Raw genomic sequence first — 16,076 nt, 5'->3', positions numbered from 1 at the left:
TATAAGTATTATTGATAAGTAAACCATAACACTGGAATAAGAAGTCAACCTTTTGGGGCTGAAAAGAGATGATCATTGGAAAAATTAAAATACTATCCCCAATAAATAATGAATACATGAAATGTGAAAATCCTCCTCCTCTCACATGCTTATAACTGCCTCACTTTTTTATTCTTAACTAAGCAAGTGATGTTTCATTAATACTTAAGGAATAATTTTTAGATGGTGACTGGGTCTAGGGGTTAGTCAAAAGCATCTAGGTTAACATGAACAGGAACTCTGAATGCTCTGAAGCAGGAAAAGGAATAGTAAGTTCCAGGGTTGGTATGGCTGGTGTACTGAATACTGTTAAAAAGATAGTGGTACAATATAAATCAAGAGGAAGGCAGAAGCTAAATCATGTAAGACCTTGAGGACCATATTAGAATTTTAATGTTTACTCTAGGGGCAATAGGAAGCACTAAAGAATTTTACACAAGAGGGTGAAAAAAACAGCATTTAAAAAAGACTATTCTAGCTACCCTGGGGAATAGAATCAGAGAAAGATTAAAGTGTGTGAGGAGATCAACCAGGAGACTTGCATCAATGTAGGTGGAAGATGATGTAGTCTAGACCAAGATGATGGCAATGTCAGTAGATAGCCTGAGAGATAATCTAAAGATAAAACCAGTCAGCATGGGGCATAAGATAAAGAGTTTTCCAAACTGTCTGCTTATTTTTCTGTTTATTTATCTGTCTTTATCTTTAACGGTGCAAACAGAAATTTGAGTGTGACCTACTGTTTAGATTATACTAACAGGTTCAAAGTTAAGTGATAAAACACTACGGCCATTAAAAGGGAAGTAGTTAAGAAACATACCCACACATCTGATAATAGTAAACCAGGTATAAAATGCAGAGCACACTTAAACTATTACACATTTCCATGAGAAGTCTTGGAAACATTACAAATTGTGCTCTTACATCATATAAGCATAAATATCAACTGGTATCTAAAGTAACAGGCCACATACTGAAAAATTCAGTGATTGCTGCCAAAATTATATTTACTGATGAACAAAAAGAGCATTCATTTGTTTCTAGTTGTAATGTAATTTAACTTTCCTGTGCACCAAGAAATGTTATGTGTGTTTATGTGTATACAATATGTGTAACAATAACATGCATGGTTCTAGAAAAGCACAATATATTTAATTTTAGATAGTACTGGTAAGTACGTTACAACTTAAATAAGAGTGTTAAACTGAGAAAATAAAAAATATATCATTATAAAAATAAGCATTCCAATTGCTACTTATAAATATCACAAAAATGGAAACCTTTCATAATTTAAATTTAATATTTGTATATGGCAATATTTATGTATCATGTTTAACAATTTTTTTAAAGATTTATTTATTTATTTTTTAAGGTTTATGTATAATCATTGGGCATGGTATAATCCCAGCAGCCTTAGAGGCTAAGGCAGGAGGATCATTAGTTCAAAGCCAGTCTCAGCAACTCAGTGAGACCCTAAGTAACTCATCGAAACCCTGTCTCTATATAAAATGTAAAAAAGGGCCGGGGATATGACTCAGTGGTTAAGCACTCCTGGGTTCAATCCCTGGCACCCTCCTTCCCCCCCAAAAAATTATATATAATCTAGAAATTCAAACTCAAATCACTTTCCTAGAAGAACCAAGAATACCACAGTGAATATTGTACAAAAATAATCCTAAAGGCAAAATCACAACAGGATTTAGTAAAAAGTTCTTACCAATTTTTCATCAACTGTTATAAGTTGAGTATCTCGAGTCTGATCCTGTGCCAACCTCCAGGTGGATGTGCTCAACAACCTGCAATACAAGACTTCAAGTTAAAAATGATCTATGCAATGAGAAGAGAAGCAGACAAATCTTACATAAACAAACTACTTTAACAATATCTGTCTTATTAAAAATAAAAAAGAAAGGAAAGAGGAGAGGGCACAAAAGTCCTTTTTCTCCCCAATTAGTTCTGTCTGCTAAGTTTCTGGCAGACTCTCACTTCACAGTTCATAACAGGCAGCACTTTATGTCAGTCTACAGGCTCTCTGTCACAGAAAGGCCACCAGTGACAAGTACTGTACAGCTTGCTCTCTATGAGGATACAGTGGCTGGTTTGTCAAGACTAGGCAAAAATATGCAAAACTATATCAACTATGCTGGAATGTTGATTCCAAAATGATGGCATCAGAAAGGAGGAAAATCTCAATCATAAGAAAAAATTTCTTCACTCTAAGTTCAAATCAAAAGTACTTTACATAGAAATGATATGTGTGATTATTTTAATTAATGTTAATAACTTAGTCCTGTATCCAGTTCAAAAAAATTGCAAAAAGCCTAAATGGTTAAAACAGAAATATTAAATTGGAGGTAAAACAGGCTTAGAGTCTATTTTAAGCATCTTCCCATTTCATTGCAGAGAAAATACTTAAAACCAACAGGCTTTTTGTTTCATGTACACAACGTCATTTATACTAATGAATGTCATATTAACACTTAATTGTGACAATTTAACACTTTAGAATTATCCAAACTATTAATCAATTTTACACAGATTTTTCTTTCAAAATCAAGTTAGTGCCAGGCATGGTGGTTGCACACCTATAATTCTAACTACTCAGGAGTTGAGGTCAGGGGGCTCACAAGTTCAAGGCCAGTCTCAGCAATATACTGAGGTCCCAAACAACTTAAGAGAGATCCTGTCTCAAAATAAAAAAATAAAAAAGGCTGGGAATGTAGCTCATTGGTAAGCACCCCTGGGTTCAATCCCCAGTGCCACAAGAAAAACAAAACAAGACAAAATTCAACAACAAAAGAAAATAGAACAACCCAGTTAAAAAATAGGAAAAGGACCTACATTGAAATTTATACAAAAAAGACATATGGTCAATAGCATATGAAAAGATGCTCAACATTACTAAGAATTAGGGAAATGCAAAGCAAAATACAAGGACATACTATTTCACACCATTCAGGAATGTCAGGCAAAACAAAATACATGTATGCTGACAGAGATGTAAAGAAACTGGAACCTCTGTGGGAATATAAAATCATAGAGCTCCAGTGGAACATAGTATACTGGTTTTTCAAGGTGTTAAAAACAGATCTAACCATTTTTCTGGGTATATACTCCAAAGAAATTAAAGTAGAATAGAAACTTATACAGAGATGTTTATAACAGCATTATTTAGAATAGTCAAAATCAAAAACAGTCAAATTAATAGACATTTTTATTGGGTAATATAACAATTAAAAGCATACATGTAGAAATAATGATTAACATTTAATCATCAGAAAATAAATGGTAATTTTACTTTAGTAAATTTATTTACTATTGAGAACCCTTCTGATAAAATAAGAAAAACTTTGTTTGCCTCATATTTGGCCTTTATTTCTACCTATTTATTAGTCTCTTCTCATTTCCAGGTTTCTGAAATATCAATCTTAATTTTGACCCAAAGGATAATCTTGAGTCTGAGTGCCATGACTATTATTATCAATTAACATTATTAAAGTATACAAGTCACTTATTATATTTAGTTTGTCTGTATAAGTTCCTATATATAAGAAAGAGACTGAGTATCAGGAGATCTATCTATCTATCTATCTATCTTTCCTTTCTTTCTCTTTTTTTTTTTTTTTTTTTTTTTGGTACTGCGGATTGAACCAGAGGTGTTTAATCACTAACCCACATCCCCAGCCCTTTATTCACAATAGTGAAATAATACTGCTCATCTACTAGAATAGCTAATTCCAAAACATTGACTACACCAAATGTTGGCAAGAATAAGAACATGAAGTCTCATTCATTCCTGGTAAGTACTTGGAAGACAGTCTATTTCTCACAAAGCTAAACTGCAGTCTCAACACATCATGAGTAATTGTGTTCCTGAACTGCAAACTTATGTCTATACAAAAATGTGCACCAGAATGTTACGGAAAACAACAAACCAAAAAAACCCTCAAGATACTACTTCACACTCATTAAAATGGATGGCTATTTGTATTGGTGGTATGCACTTGTAAGCAACACAGTAGGCTGAGGCAGAAGGATCATACGTTTGAGGTCAGCAACAGCAATTTAGTGAGAACCTGCCTCAAAATAAAAAAGACCTGGAGATGTAGCTCAGTGGTAAAGCACACCTGGATTCAATCCCCAGTATGGAAAAAAAGGGGAAAAAAAAAAAAAGAATGGTTGTTATTATTAAAACAAAGTATCAACTAACTATTGGCAAGGATGTGGAGAAACTGGAACCCCTGTATTCACTGCTTTTGGGAATGCAGAATGATGCAATTACTATGGAAAATAGTGTGGCAATTCCTCAAAATATTTAAAATGACTATGATTCAGGAACTCCACTTTGGGGTATTTAACCAAACAAACCGAAAGCAGGCATTCAGACATTTGTATATCCCAAAAGGTGGAAATAAGTCCAGTGTTCACTGACGGATGAATGAATGAATAAACAAAATGTAGTATAAATATCCAACAGAATATCATTTAGCCTTTTAAAGGAAGAAGATTCTGACACATGCTACAACATAGATAAACCCTGAAGACAATTAAGTGAAATAAGCTAATCACAAAAGAAAAATCAGTGTACAACTCCATTCACACAAAGAGTCTAGAAATAAAAGAAAATAGAAGAGTGGTTGCCAGAGGCGGGCTGGAGTTATTATTTAATAGGTAGAGTTTCAATATGGGAAGATGAAAGGGTTCTGGAGATGGACAGTGCGGATGGTTTTGCACAACATGAATGAACTTGATGTTAATGAATTACACTTAAAGATGGTTAAAATGGGAATTTTTATGCATATTTTATATGCATATTTTACCATAACTAAAAATAAAGAGTATACCTTGTGAAAAAACTGTGGAACCCTGGTTTATACTACCAATAAAGAAAAACAAATGCAAAAGTTTGTCAAAGCTGAAGATTCAGAACTTTGCCTAGAGAGAGCCTCTTCACATATGTATGTAGAAATACTATGTCTGTATATATTAACCAACCATTTCACAAAATTTTAGAAGTCCAGATTGAAGCTGTTGAACTTCAATATAATTATTCATTTGTACTGCCTCATGTAACAAATTTTCCAAAATTATACACTTTTTAAAAACTTCTAGTGCATGTCTATATAACACAAAATATGGTGATACTTTTTGTTACCATATGTTCTACCAATTACCACCCCTTGTGATTTTTTAGACCTTACACTGGCACCACTATTCAAAATGTTTTGTATAAAAATAGAGGATGATTTTGAATCTTTCTTTACTAATAGATTTATGTTATAAACAAACACAAAATCAAATCTTCTTTAATATCCTTATGGAAATGTAATGAACAAGACAAGGAAAAGTAGGCCCAATAAATCAGGTGACTCCTCCAGTTAAATAACTACTAGTTACCTAGTTTACCTTTTAGTATCAAAACCCATGATTCAATCAAAATAGTATTACTTCAGAGCAACTTAGCATCTGTTTAAAAGTGAATGTACTAATTAACTATGAATAATCTGTATATTCTTCAAACGGCTTGTGTTGGGGCTATGCACTAATATTTCAGTTCTTCTAGGCATATGGTGAGGTTACATTTCCTTGCCACCTCTGAAGCTGGGTATAAGCATGTGACTTACTTCAGTCAATGAAATATGAGAGGAAGTGACAGTATTTAGCACTATTTTTTTTTTTTTTTCGGTACTGGGGATCGAACCCAGGGCCTTGCGCTTTGCAAGGCAAGTACTTTACCAACTGAGCTATCTCCCCAACCCTAGTACAAGTTTTAAAAGTGAATACCTAACTCTATTTTTCTGTCATAGAAACCAAAAGTGGTCAGTCTAGGACCTCAAGTGTGAACATATGGAATAGAGCTCCTAGTTGTCCTACAAAAAATATGTATACCATGAACAAGAAATAAATGTTATTTTAAGTCAGAGATATTTGGGGGTTTAGTATCATAACTGTTACAGCTTGATAAGCAGTTCTCTAATTATGTATTTCTTTATGAATGCCATATGATAACTTAAGTTATATGATATCCATTTTATACTGTATGATAAAAGTGTTATATCTTGAGAATTTACTATTTTCAACTTAATCAAGATGTTACCTTTTAAAAGCTACATTTTTGATCTTAAGGGCAGCATGATTTATTTTCTTATGCCTTAGAAGCTCAAGAGAGGTCAAGCATTTGGATATAAACTGAGGAGTGGGATAACTGGGTCAAATGGTGGTTCCATTCCAAGTTTTCTGAGGAATCTCCACTCTGCTTTCCATAATGGTTGCACCAATTTGCATTCTACTATCATGCACAATTAATTAGAACAAATAAAATTTTTAAAAATAAAAATCATTTATTTGGATGATTCACAGCAGCTCTACAGTTACTATTTCATCTTGAACAACCTACCTCCTAATTCAAGAAGAAAAGGCTATATATTATATAAAGTTTCCAATTTGTTTATTTTTGCTTAGTTTAGGAATCTTTTGGAATCTGTATCAGTCATTAAACCACTAATATTATTTTGCATCATAATACTTTAAAATAGCCAGACATGGTGGCACACACCTATAATTCCAGCAACTCAAGAGGTTGCAGCAGGAGGATCCCAAGTTGAAAGCCAGCCTCAGCAAATTAGCAAGGCCCTAAGCAATTTAGTGAGATCTTGTCTAAAAACAAAAAATAAAAAGGTCTGGGGCTGTGGCTCAGCACACCTGGGTGCAATCATTCACGGTACTTAAAAAAAAAATTTTTTTTTTTAAATAAACAGTAAATAAGATTGAAGAAAATACGCTGAAATTATAAATAAGATATGATGGTAATTGAACAGATTAGCAACATTACATCATAAGCAACATCAACAAAAAAGCTAGTGGTAGGTGTTGCTCTTCAATTCAAAGACAATGTGTCTGTTCATCAGCAAATGTGATATTCTTGGACACACATTTCTCAAAGGCTGATGATCACATGATTATGACTTACAAATATATTTAGAAGAACAATAGCATTAACATTTGTAATTTTTTCACTTCATGAAACAAATTAGAAAAGAATCATGTAGTGATTAAGAGGGTTAGACCCATGTTAAAATTCCAGATCTGCCACTTAACAGCAATACGATCTTGAACAAATTACTTCACAACTCTGAGCTTCAATTTTCTCATCTGCAAAAGAAAGTATAATAATACCTCACAGAGTTACTGGTAGAATTAAATAACATGTTAAGTAATTGGTATGCAGTGCCTGGCATAGAAACAAATGTTCGTTTTTTCTCTAGGAACAAGCAGGACCAATTCATTTAGTGATAAGAGCAGAGAGAATACTACAAAAAGATGAACAAGCACATCTTTACCAGACTTTCTCTGAACAAATGTAAATAGGTGGTTTTTTTTTTTTTTTTCCTTTTTTTTCTTTTCATATCATCAACTGCAAAGTACTACCACTTTTTGGTTTCTTCCGAGGTGCTGGGGATTTGAACCCCGGCCCATGCACAAGCTCGGTGAGTGCTCTACAGGGTGAGCTATTTGCCTGCTTCCTGCAAAGTACTACCAAATCTACTGCTGTTTCTGTCTCCATTCTTTCTCACCTGGACTAAAAGAACAATCACTTAATTGACCTCCCTGCCTCCAGTCCTATCTATCTCAAAAATATCTTTCACCCCATCATGCCATTCTTTGCTTAAGTTTTCATTTTTACCTTGAAAATGCAAGAATTTAGGGATGGAGTCCCATGACAATTATAATTACTGCAAATGGCTTAGGTAAAAAAGAATATATGTATATATGCATCTTATTCATATCCATATATGTGCAAAATAAGCAAAAAATAGTAAAATATTAACAATGTGAAATCTAAATGGTGTATTTCTGGATTCACTGTATTCTAATTTCTTTGCATGTGTGGAAATTTAAATAAAGTAGTAAAATTGAAATAAAAATCATAATTAGTATGCTTCGTCTGAGGAAAAATGCAGAAGAATAAGAATATATTTTGTTGAATATGCATAAACAAACTCCAACATTAGAAACTAATAATAATGATTTGGGAGGTGGGAGTGGAGAGAGCAGTAATAAATGAACAGGTGGAAGATACAGATGAGATGGAATTATACAGAATTGATTTTATGTATATGCATATGCATATATATGTGTGTATATATATATGGAGAGAGAGAGGGAGGGAGGGGTAGAACTCTTTGCCATCAACTATTCAAAATATACTGAAAAACCAATGGTGACTGTATTTCTCCTTATGACATATGGTTACTGTGAGGATTAAGTGAGACAATGTATATAAAAGTCTTTGCAAGTGCGTGGCACTTGGTCAATAAATGTTTGCTAGTCCAGCTGTTAATTAACACAAGAAAAAAATCTTCAGTAATAATAGCACCATCTAATGTGTACAAATTAAACTATACCCTAAGGATAGTTATTTACACTTTCCAGAAGAGGATATTCATGGACATGAACTTCAAATACCATTATTAAAATTTATATCAAATAGAGTTCTTTTTTTAAGTTATTATAAATCAAGATAGAAAATATTTTTCCTTGATGAAATAAGTGGTATTTGAAATATATGTTGTTGGCTAGAAAAATTCTGGGCACCACTGAACAAGGTTTCACAATTTAGCAAACACAGCACCTTAAGAGTAATGTTGAAAGCTCGATCTGGGCCTAGGCTCTTCCACATTGTGGAAGACATTGTTCTATGATCTAACTAGTCCTGCCATCAAACTACTGTGGTATTTAGTTTGACTGAACCAAGATTCTCATCACAGGACCTATGAGTCTTCTTCATCAAGGACACCCTGTTCGATTTGACCATATGGCTAACCAGTCATACCTTAGTATTGTCTACTTCTAGTCAACCAAAGTATCACCTCATAGAGCTACTGAGAAGATTAAATGAGATATAAATGTCAAACTCTTAGCACAATTTCTGACATATTCCAAGCAAAATTATTAGGAATAATCATCATTAGGTTTGAGAAACTAAAGTTGTTAAACTAACAACTGAGTTCCATTTAGAAGTTTTGAAAGTTTATGTTAGCTTAATATTAAAATCCATGCCAACTCTAAGTCATGAATTCAGCTAAAAAGAGTTCAGATTTGAAAAAAATAAATTCATTTCCTAAACAATTATATTTTCTATCTGTGGCCTATTCTAAAGCAATCACTGTTTTGAAATCAAATACATATCAAGGAAAGATTTTATAATAAATTACTCTGTCTAGGGCTGGGTTTGTAGCTCAGTGGTAGAGCACTTGCCTCCCACATGTGAGGCACTGGGTTCAATCCTCAGCACCACATAAAAATAAATAAAGATATTGTGTCCATCTACAACTAAAAAATATATTTTAAAAAATTATCTTTAAAAACTATCTAGAGGTAAACTGTTAATAAAAGAAAAGCTGAAAATATTCTGTACTAGTTGGCAAAGCAGTGCCATTTAAAAAAAAATAATTCATGTCTGTAAACTTGATGGACCTACTAATTTATTTAAACTTAAAAAAGAAAATCCCAGTAGAATTTTAAAACAAAATTACAAATATAGTCTAGATTCTATCACCTCAGAAATGTTACAGAATGAAATATATATGCATACAAGTAATAATAGTGACAAAAAATATTATGAGAGATACACACAAAAAACTTCACAGTAGTTAGCTTAGTGAAGAAAATAACCTGCTTGTTATTAAATTTAGTTTTATAGGACTTCGTACCATTTAAGAAAAATTCACTAATCATTTTAAGATTCATCCACTTCCAGTCGATTACACTGTGACAAGAGTAATTTAAACTCCCACTGTCTTCTCTTAGTAAATACCCAACTAGAAGCCTAAGCCAAAGACTTTTTAATAAGAACTACTATCAGAATTGTATATGCAATCTGATTTTAATCACAAAACCAACATAATAAACAAGAAAATAAGACATGAAAACCAGTACTTTTTCCATTGACTAGTCATAATAACATTTCTTCATTTAAAAAACTATTAACCTGGGCTGGGGATGGGGCTCAGAGGTAAAGCACTTGCCTTCTATGCACCAAGTCTTGGGTTCAATCCCCAGTACCAAAATAATAATAATAAAGAGGAAAAAAAAGAGGAAAAAATTCACCTAAAGAAGCTATTTTTTAACTTTAGAATAGTTTTCATTATATTGGTAAATACCGAAGCAATAAAATACATGGGGTCTAGGGATATAGCTCTACTTGAAATCATGCTTAGCAGGCTTGAGGTCGTGGATTCAATTTCCAGAACTGAAAATGAAAAGAGAGAGAGAAAGAAGAGAGAGAGAAAGAAAGAGAGAGAGAGAGAGAGAGAGAGAGAGAGAGAGAGAGAGAGAGAGAGAAACAGAGAAAAGACCAAAGAAAGAAAGAAAATATAAAATACTCTGAAGAGGAGTTTTTAAAAATTTGGCAAATTTAAAACTGATTAACTATATAACAGTGCATCTACTTTTTTAAAAATTCAGTTTAACTTTATAGACAATATATGCTTAAGAATAGGGGGTTGTGGCTCAGTGGTAATGTGATCCCCTAGCATTGTGAGGCACTAGGTTCAATCCTCAGTGTCACGTAAAAATAAATAAATAAATAAAATAAAGGCAATAAATAAATAAATAAAAGAGGTCCATTTAGAACTAAAAAATATTTTTAAAAAGAATGTATTCCAAAATTTTAATTGCTATTCTCAATTCATCAAACATCTACTGAAACATCTACTATATTTTATGCACAATGCTAGCTAGATCCGATAGTTGGCTTTCAAGATTTTATAGTTTACTGGGAGAAGTTAGACATATGAACAATAATTTCAATGTGGTTTGAATGCTAATGGTAATTTCTATGATAAAGGTATATACAAGGTATTTTCTATGCTTAGAGGAAAAAACTGTATTTGAGAGTAGATGTGGGGTCATGATGCAGAACTGTCAGGAAAAAATTTCCTTAGAAAACTACACCTATTTGCTTGTCCTGTCCAGATACTTTTTGCTTTCACCAAGTATTCAATGCCTCAGGATTAGAAAAGATTTTTAAAATGTTTAGAAATAGTACTGGAGAATGAAATTGATCAAATTGTTATGTGCATGTATAAATATGGTTCAATGAAACCCATTATTCTGTATAATTATTATGTGCCACTTAAGAAATGTTTAGCATCATATTACTCTGAATCATTCACATATTTAGTACTTGTTATGGTTTAAATGTGAGGTATCCCTCAAAGCTCATGTGTGGGACAACACGAGAAGGTTTGGAGAAGGTTTGGAGTCTTAGGTTGAGGCTGTAGCCTTAAATCATTGAATTAATCCCTGATGGGGTAAACCAGTAACTAGAGGCAGATGGTGTGTGGCTGGAAGAAGTGGTTCCTTAGGGGTGTGGCTTTGGGAGTAGAGACCTCTCTATCTGCTTCCAGATCATCATGAGGACCGCCTCCCTCTGCCACACTATTCCACTGTGATGTCCTAACTCACCTAGAGGTCAGAGGAATGGAGTCTGCTGTCTATGGATTGAGACCAGGAGCCCTCAAATAAACTTCCTCCCGTGAAATTGTTCTGGTCAGATCTTTAAATCACAACGGAAAAAAAGGTAACTAAAACAGTACTTATTATAAATGGTACAGTTTTATCAATTAGATCCATGATTTATTTTTAAACTTAAGCATAAAATAACATAACCAGTATTTTAATTTTGGTTGAAAAGACATGAATCCTTCATCTTCCCAAATATTTCCACCAATACTTATTTTGTCTCTTCCCAATTCCCTTCCAATAAATTACAAAATGGTAAAATGCAACAAACCTACAATATTCAAATATGCCTTAAGCCCTAGGAGATTTTGTTTTTGACTTGTTTTTTATTTCTAACATAAATACAAATGAATAAATTTAACTAAATAAAATCATGTGGTTATTCTACAACAGAACCTTTTAAGTTTTTAAAGTTAGTCTGCCATTCCAAAATCTACAGCATAACAGCTGTATCATTATTTGTTACAAATTATAATAATAATAATGCTTTATTACTAGAAATTCATTAGATTTGAAATACATTTCCATTCTTTCATGGAAAACTTTAATATTCTGATAAGAACCCAAATCACACGAAGAGTTTACCTTTCTGACAGAATTCCACTTGTACCTTTTAGTAAACATTGCCTTAAGTTAAATGTTTAAAAGAAGCATCCTAAAACCACAAAAGTTATCATTATCTGTGACATTACTGTCAAGGAAGGTTAAATTTAAAACCCAAAGTTATTTCATGAGAAAAATAATACCTAAAATGCTATAATGCTTATAGAGAAGATGCTGTGGAACATTTTGAAATTTCTACACTATTCCATGATTAAACGAGTCTGCAAATGTATACTAAAGATCTATTATACAATAAGCATTATGTTATGTTGTGAAAACACACTGGTGAAGAAAAAAACAGTTCCTGATTTCAAAGATTTTAGTCTAGAGGGAAACAAAGACAAGTAAATAGAGAGTCACAATGAAGTATAGGAAATACAAGTTGAGCATTCCTAATATAACAATCCAAAATAGGAAATGCTCCAACATCCAAAACTTAATGAACATCAACATGATACCATAAATGGAAAATTCCATAGTATAAAACTTTGTTTCTTGCACAAGTTATTAAAAATATTACAGAGAATTATTCTCAAGATATGTGTACAAGGTATATATGAAACAAATGAAATTCATATTTAGACTGGAGTCTCATCCCCAAGTTATAGATATGCATATATTTCAAAATTTAAAAAACTTCAAAATCCAAAACTATTCTGGTCCCAAGCATTTTAGATAAGAGATACTCAATCTGTACTAGAAAGAGGTAAGACGTAACAACAGGGGCTCTAAACACACAACAAAATAGTACTTAATCTAAATCTGTAAATTCAAATAATGTTCCTCAAAGAATGTTTAAACTATTACCTGATGAACTTATTAATAGAACTTAAATGGGCAACACAGATCCAGAGACAGAGGAAGAAGAAATAATCTAGGAAGACAGAATCTTAATTATAGAGGAGGAAAAAAGCATTCAGGAATTGCAAGTAGAGAGATCAGTCCAGAAAGAAAGTGATGAAATTATGAATGCCTAGGAATGAACAGAAGATGTGAGTAGTGAACATGAAGGACTCAGTGGCATTGAAGTTTGAACTTTATCCTGTATGTAACATGAAGTACAAATTGACATTGATCAAATGGAGACCAGTTAGGAAGCAGGAAGATCCTAGCGATGACTGCAGCAAAGATGGAAATTGAGAGTTAAGAAAATGAGTACTAGAATTTAATAACTAGTTGATTTGAGGCCTAAGAGAGGAAGGATATAAGAACAATGCCTGGGTTTCTACCTTAGACAACTGGCTGTGTACTGGTGACAATAAGAAGGAAAAAATGATCATCAAATTATTTTAGATATACTGAGAAGGAAGCATATGCCTGTGGAAAGTCCAAAGTGGATTAGATCTAAGCGTCTAGAATTCAGAAAAAAGATACAGAATCACATCTTAAGTAGAAAGCGGTTTTAAAGTAAACGTTAGAAACAGATTTAGATTGGCGAAAACAGTGAATAGTAAAAGTTACCCCTGAAAGTTATTTAGGAAGTATCCCCCAATGGAGATCCACACCATATCTCTTAAGACAGTTCCACAAATTACTCTTCCTCTAGTTCAATACTAAATGATTACCAAGTAGAAAAAATGTGATAATCAACTTGCATTTTTACATGTTTTTAAACATTCTCTACCCTTTTCTGGTTGACATGTATGTGTGTTGAATTTCTTGAGTTAAAAGTACATATGATGAAAATGAAGTATACATAGATGGTAAATTGAAATCATGGTAGATAATGAGATACAAGGAGAACATATCAGTTTACTACAGCTGCTGTAACAAATTTACCATGAAGTTAGTGCATTAAAACAATATAAATTCATTCTCATATAGTTCTGGAAGTCAGAAGTCAAAAATGAGTTTTGCAGGGGTAGTATCAATGTGTAAACAGGGGTGGATACTTCTGGAGGCTATAGGGCAGAATCTGTCCCTTTCTCTTCTAGCTTTTAGAGACTGCTGGCATGCCTTAGTATGTGATGGCATCATTCCAACATCTGCTTCAGACTACATTGCCTTCTCCTCTGATGCTTCCTGTGTTCTTTTTATATGGACCATTGTGATACCACCAGGATAATCTCCCCACCTCAACATCCTAAACTTAATCATTAACTATAAAGACCCTTTTGCCATATGGTAACTTTCATAGGATCTAGGGCTGAGGATATGAACATATTTGAGGGACCATTATTCAATGTTAGAGTGTACAAAGGAAAAAGATACTGATAATTCAACGGTGGATTCACCAGAATTCATTTTGCTATTATGCTTCCTAACACATTGTTAAATATACTCGTGTATATGAAATATTACACAAATTAAAATATTTGAAAAATTTTTTAAAATGTAAACAGCTATAAATCAAACTCTTAAGAAACATTGACAGTTCAACAATTGATCAAAAGATAACAGTTTTTTTTTCAAAGGGAACTGAGAAGGAGGAAAGTCAAAATAGAAGGCAAAGGAAGAATCTTTTGAGAATGAGAAAGTCATCTGTGTGGACTGCAAAAGTTATGTAAGATAAAGACTGAGAAAAGAGTCTATTCAATCTAGCAACAGGGTCACTGCTAACCTTGATGAAAGCTAATTTAGTGGAATGGTAAATGTCAGAGAGATTGCTTTGGATTGAGGAGTGCATGGGAAGTCACAATCTGGGAAAAGTAGGTGTAGAAAATTCCTTGATATACATGTGAATAAATAAGACAAAATTAAGGATGTTCTGACAATCTAGGAAGGGAAATTTACAAATGGAAAAAAAGGAAACGAAGAAAGGAAACAAGAAATCATAGAAGCTACAAAAGAAAGAATAATGATGGTGTTCAGAAGAATGATTATAACAATGCTGTTATTGCCAGGTACCACACTATGTACTTTATATACTTTGCAAAATAGTGATTTTATCTCTATTTTACAAAAATGGAAATAGAAACACATAATTAAGAAGTATTAGAGCTGGGACTCAAATGCGGATAGAGCTAATCACAGAACAAGTGCTCCAAACTACTCACTAAACAGATATGATAAAGTAGTTCAAGTATGAGAAGGCTAAGAATACAGCCCAACAGTATGGCTAATACCAGGATGTAATAGAAAATCTCTGGAAAGCAACGTTTCCCAAAACTAGGATCAAGGATTTGTTAACAAATTATTAAGGAAGTTGGCCACATCAACAGTTTGAACTCAAAAGCCAAATGATTAAATTTAGGACCAAAATTAAAACTTGAGGCCTAATGAGGGACCACTTGTAAGAAATAACTAGGATGGACTCATCAGTGACAAATTAATGTTTTAAATCTCAACTAAGGAATGAGGGAACTAAATTTGTGAAATAACCTCAGATAAATGTTGTATTCATCCCAGTGCTAATCATGCATTAAAATAGTATGCTACGACATTAATAAGATGGAAGACAAGACTACCATCACAGTTATCTGTGAGAGATAAGCAGAAAGGCAAGAGCAAGAGCCTAAAAGGCAGCTGTTGAAGAAAATGAAAATACGTGCAAGAAATGAGCAGTCTATCATATTCTCAAATTTAAGAGAAAACTATAGATTGATGTTTCTTTGCTGGGATGTTATACTGTATACAGTTTCTGGTCAATCCTGGCACATAACAGTTGTCTCACTAGGCTCAAACACTGTTTACCCTGAGAGCAAATATGCCAAAAAATACATATACTACCCAAGCACAGTGACACATGCCTGTAATTCCAACAGCTTGGGAGGCTGAAGCAGGAGGATCACAAGTTCAAAGCCAGCCTCAGCCAACTTAGCAAGGCCCTGCGCAACTCAGTGAGACTCTGTCTCTAAATAAAATACAAAATAGGGGATTGTGGTTCAATGGTTGAATGCCCCTGAGTTCAGTCCCCCATACCCATTCCTGCAAAACAATACACATACTAGTAAAGTCTATAGAAATCA

General features: G+C 33.2%; 1 protein-coding gene across 1 annotated transcript in view; it reads right to left on the bottom strand.

The window, feature by feature from the left end:
• The window catches only part of Ndufs4 (NADH:ubiquinone oxidoreductase subunit S4), an 83,664-nt gene that overhangs the window by 54,450 nt on the left and 13,138 nt on the right, over positions 1–16,076 (bottom strand). Inside the window, exon 2 of the mRNA XM_047556847.1 lies at positions 1,757–1,835. Coding sequence (XP_047412803.1) covers positions 1,757–1,835 — 79 coding nt within the window. The remainder of the gene's footprint in view (positions 1–1,756; positions 1,836–16,076) is intronic.

The sequence above is a fragment of the Sciurus carolinensis genome, chromosome 6, assembly GCF_902686445.1.
Source record: "Sciurus carolinensis chromosome 6, mSciCar1.2, whole genome shotgun sequence".
In the NCBI taxonomy this organism is placed as follows: domain Eukaryota; kingdom Metazoa; phylum Chordata; class Mammalia; order Rodentia; family Sciuridae; genus Sciurus; species Sciurus carolinensis.
Note: the sequence above shows the minus strand (reverse complement) of the source record. Positions and strands in the feature narration are given on the sequence as shown.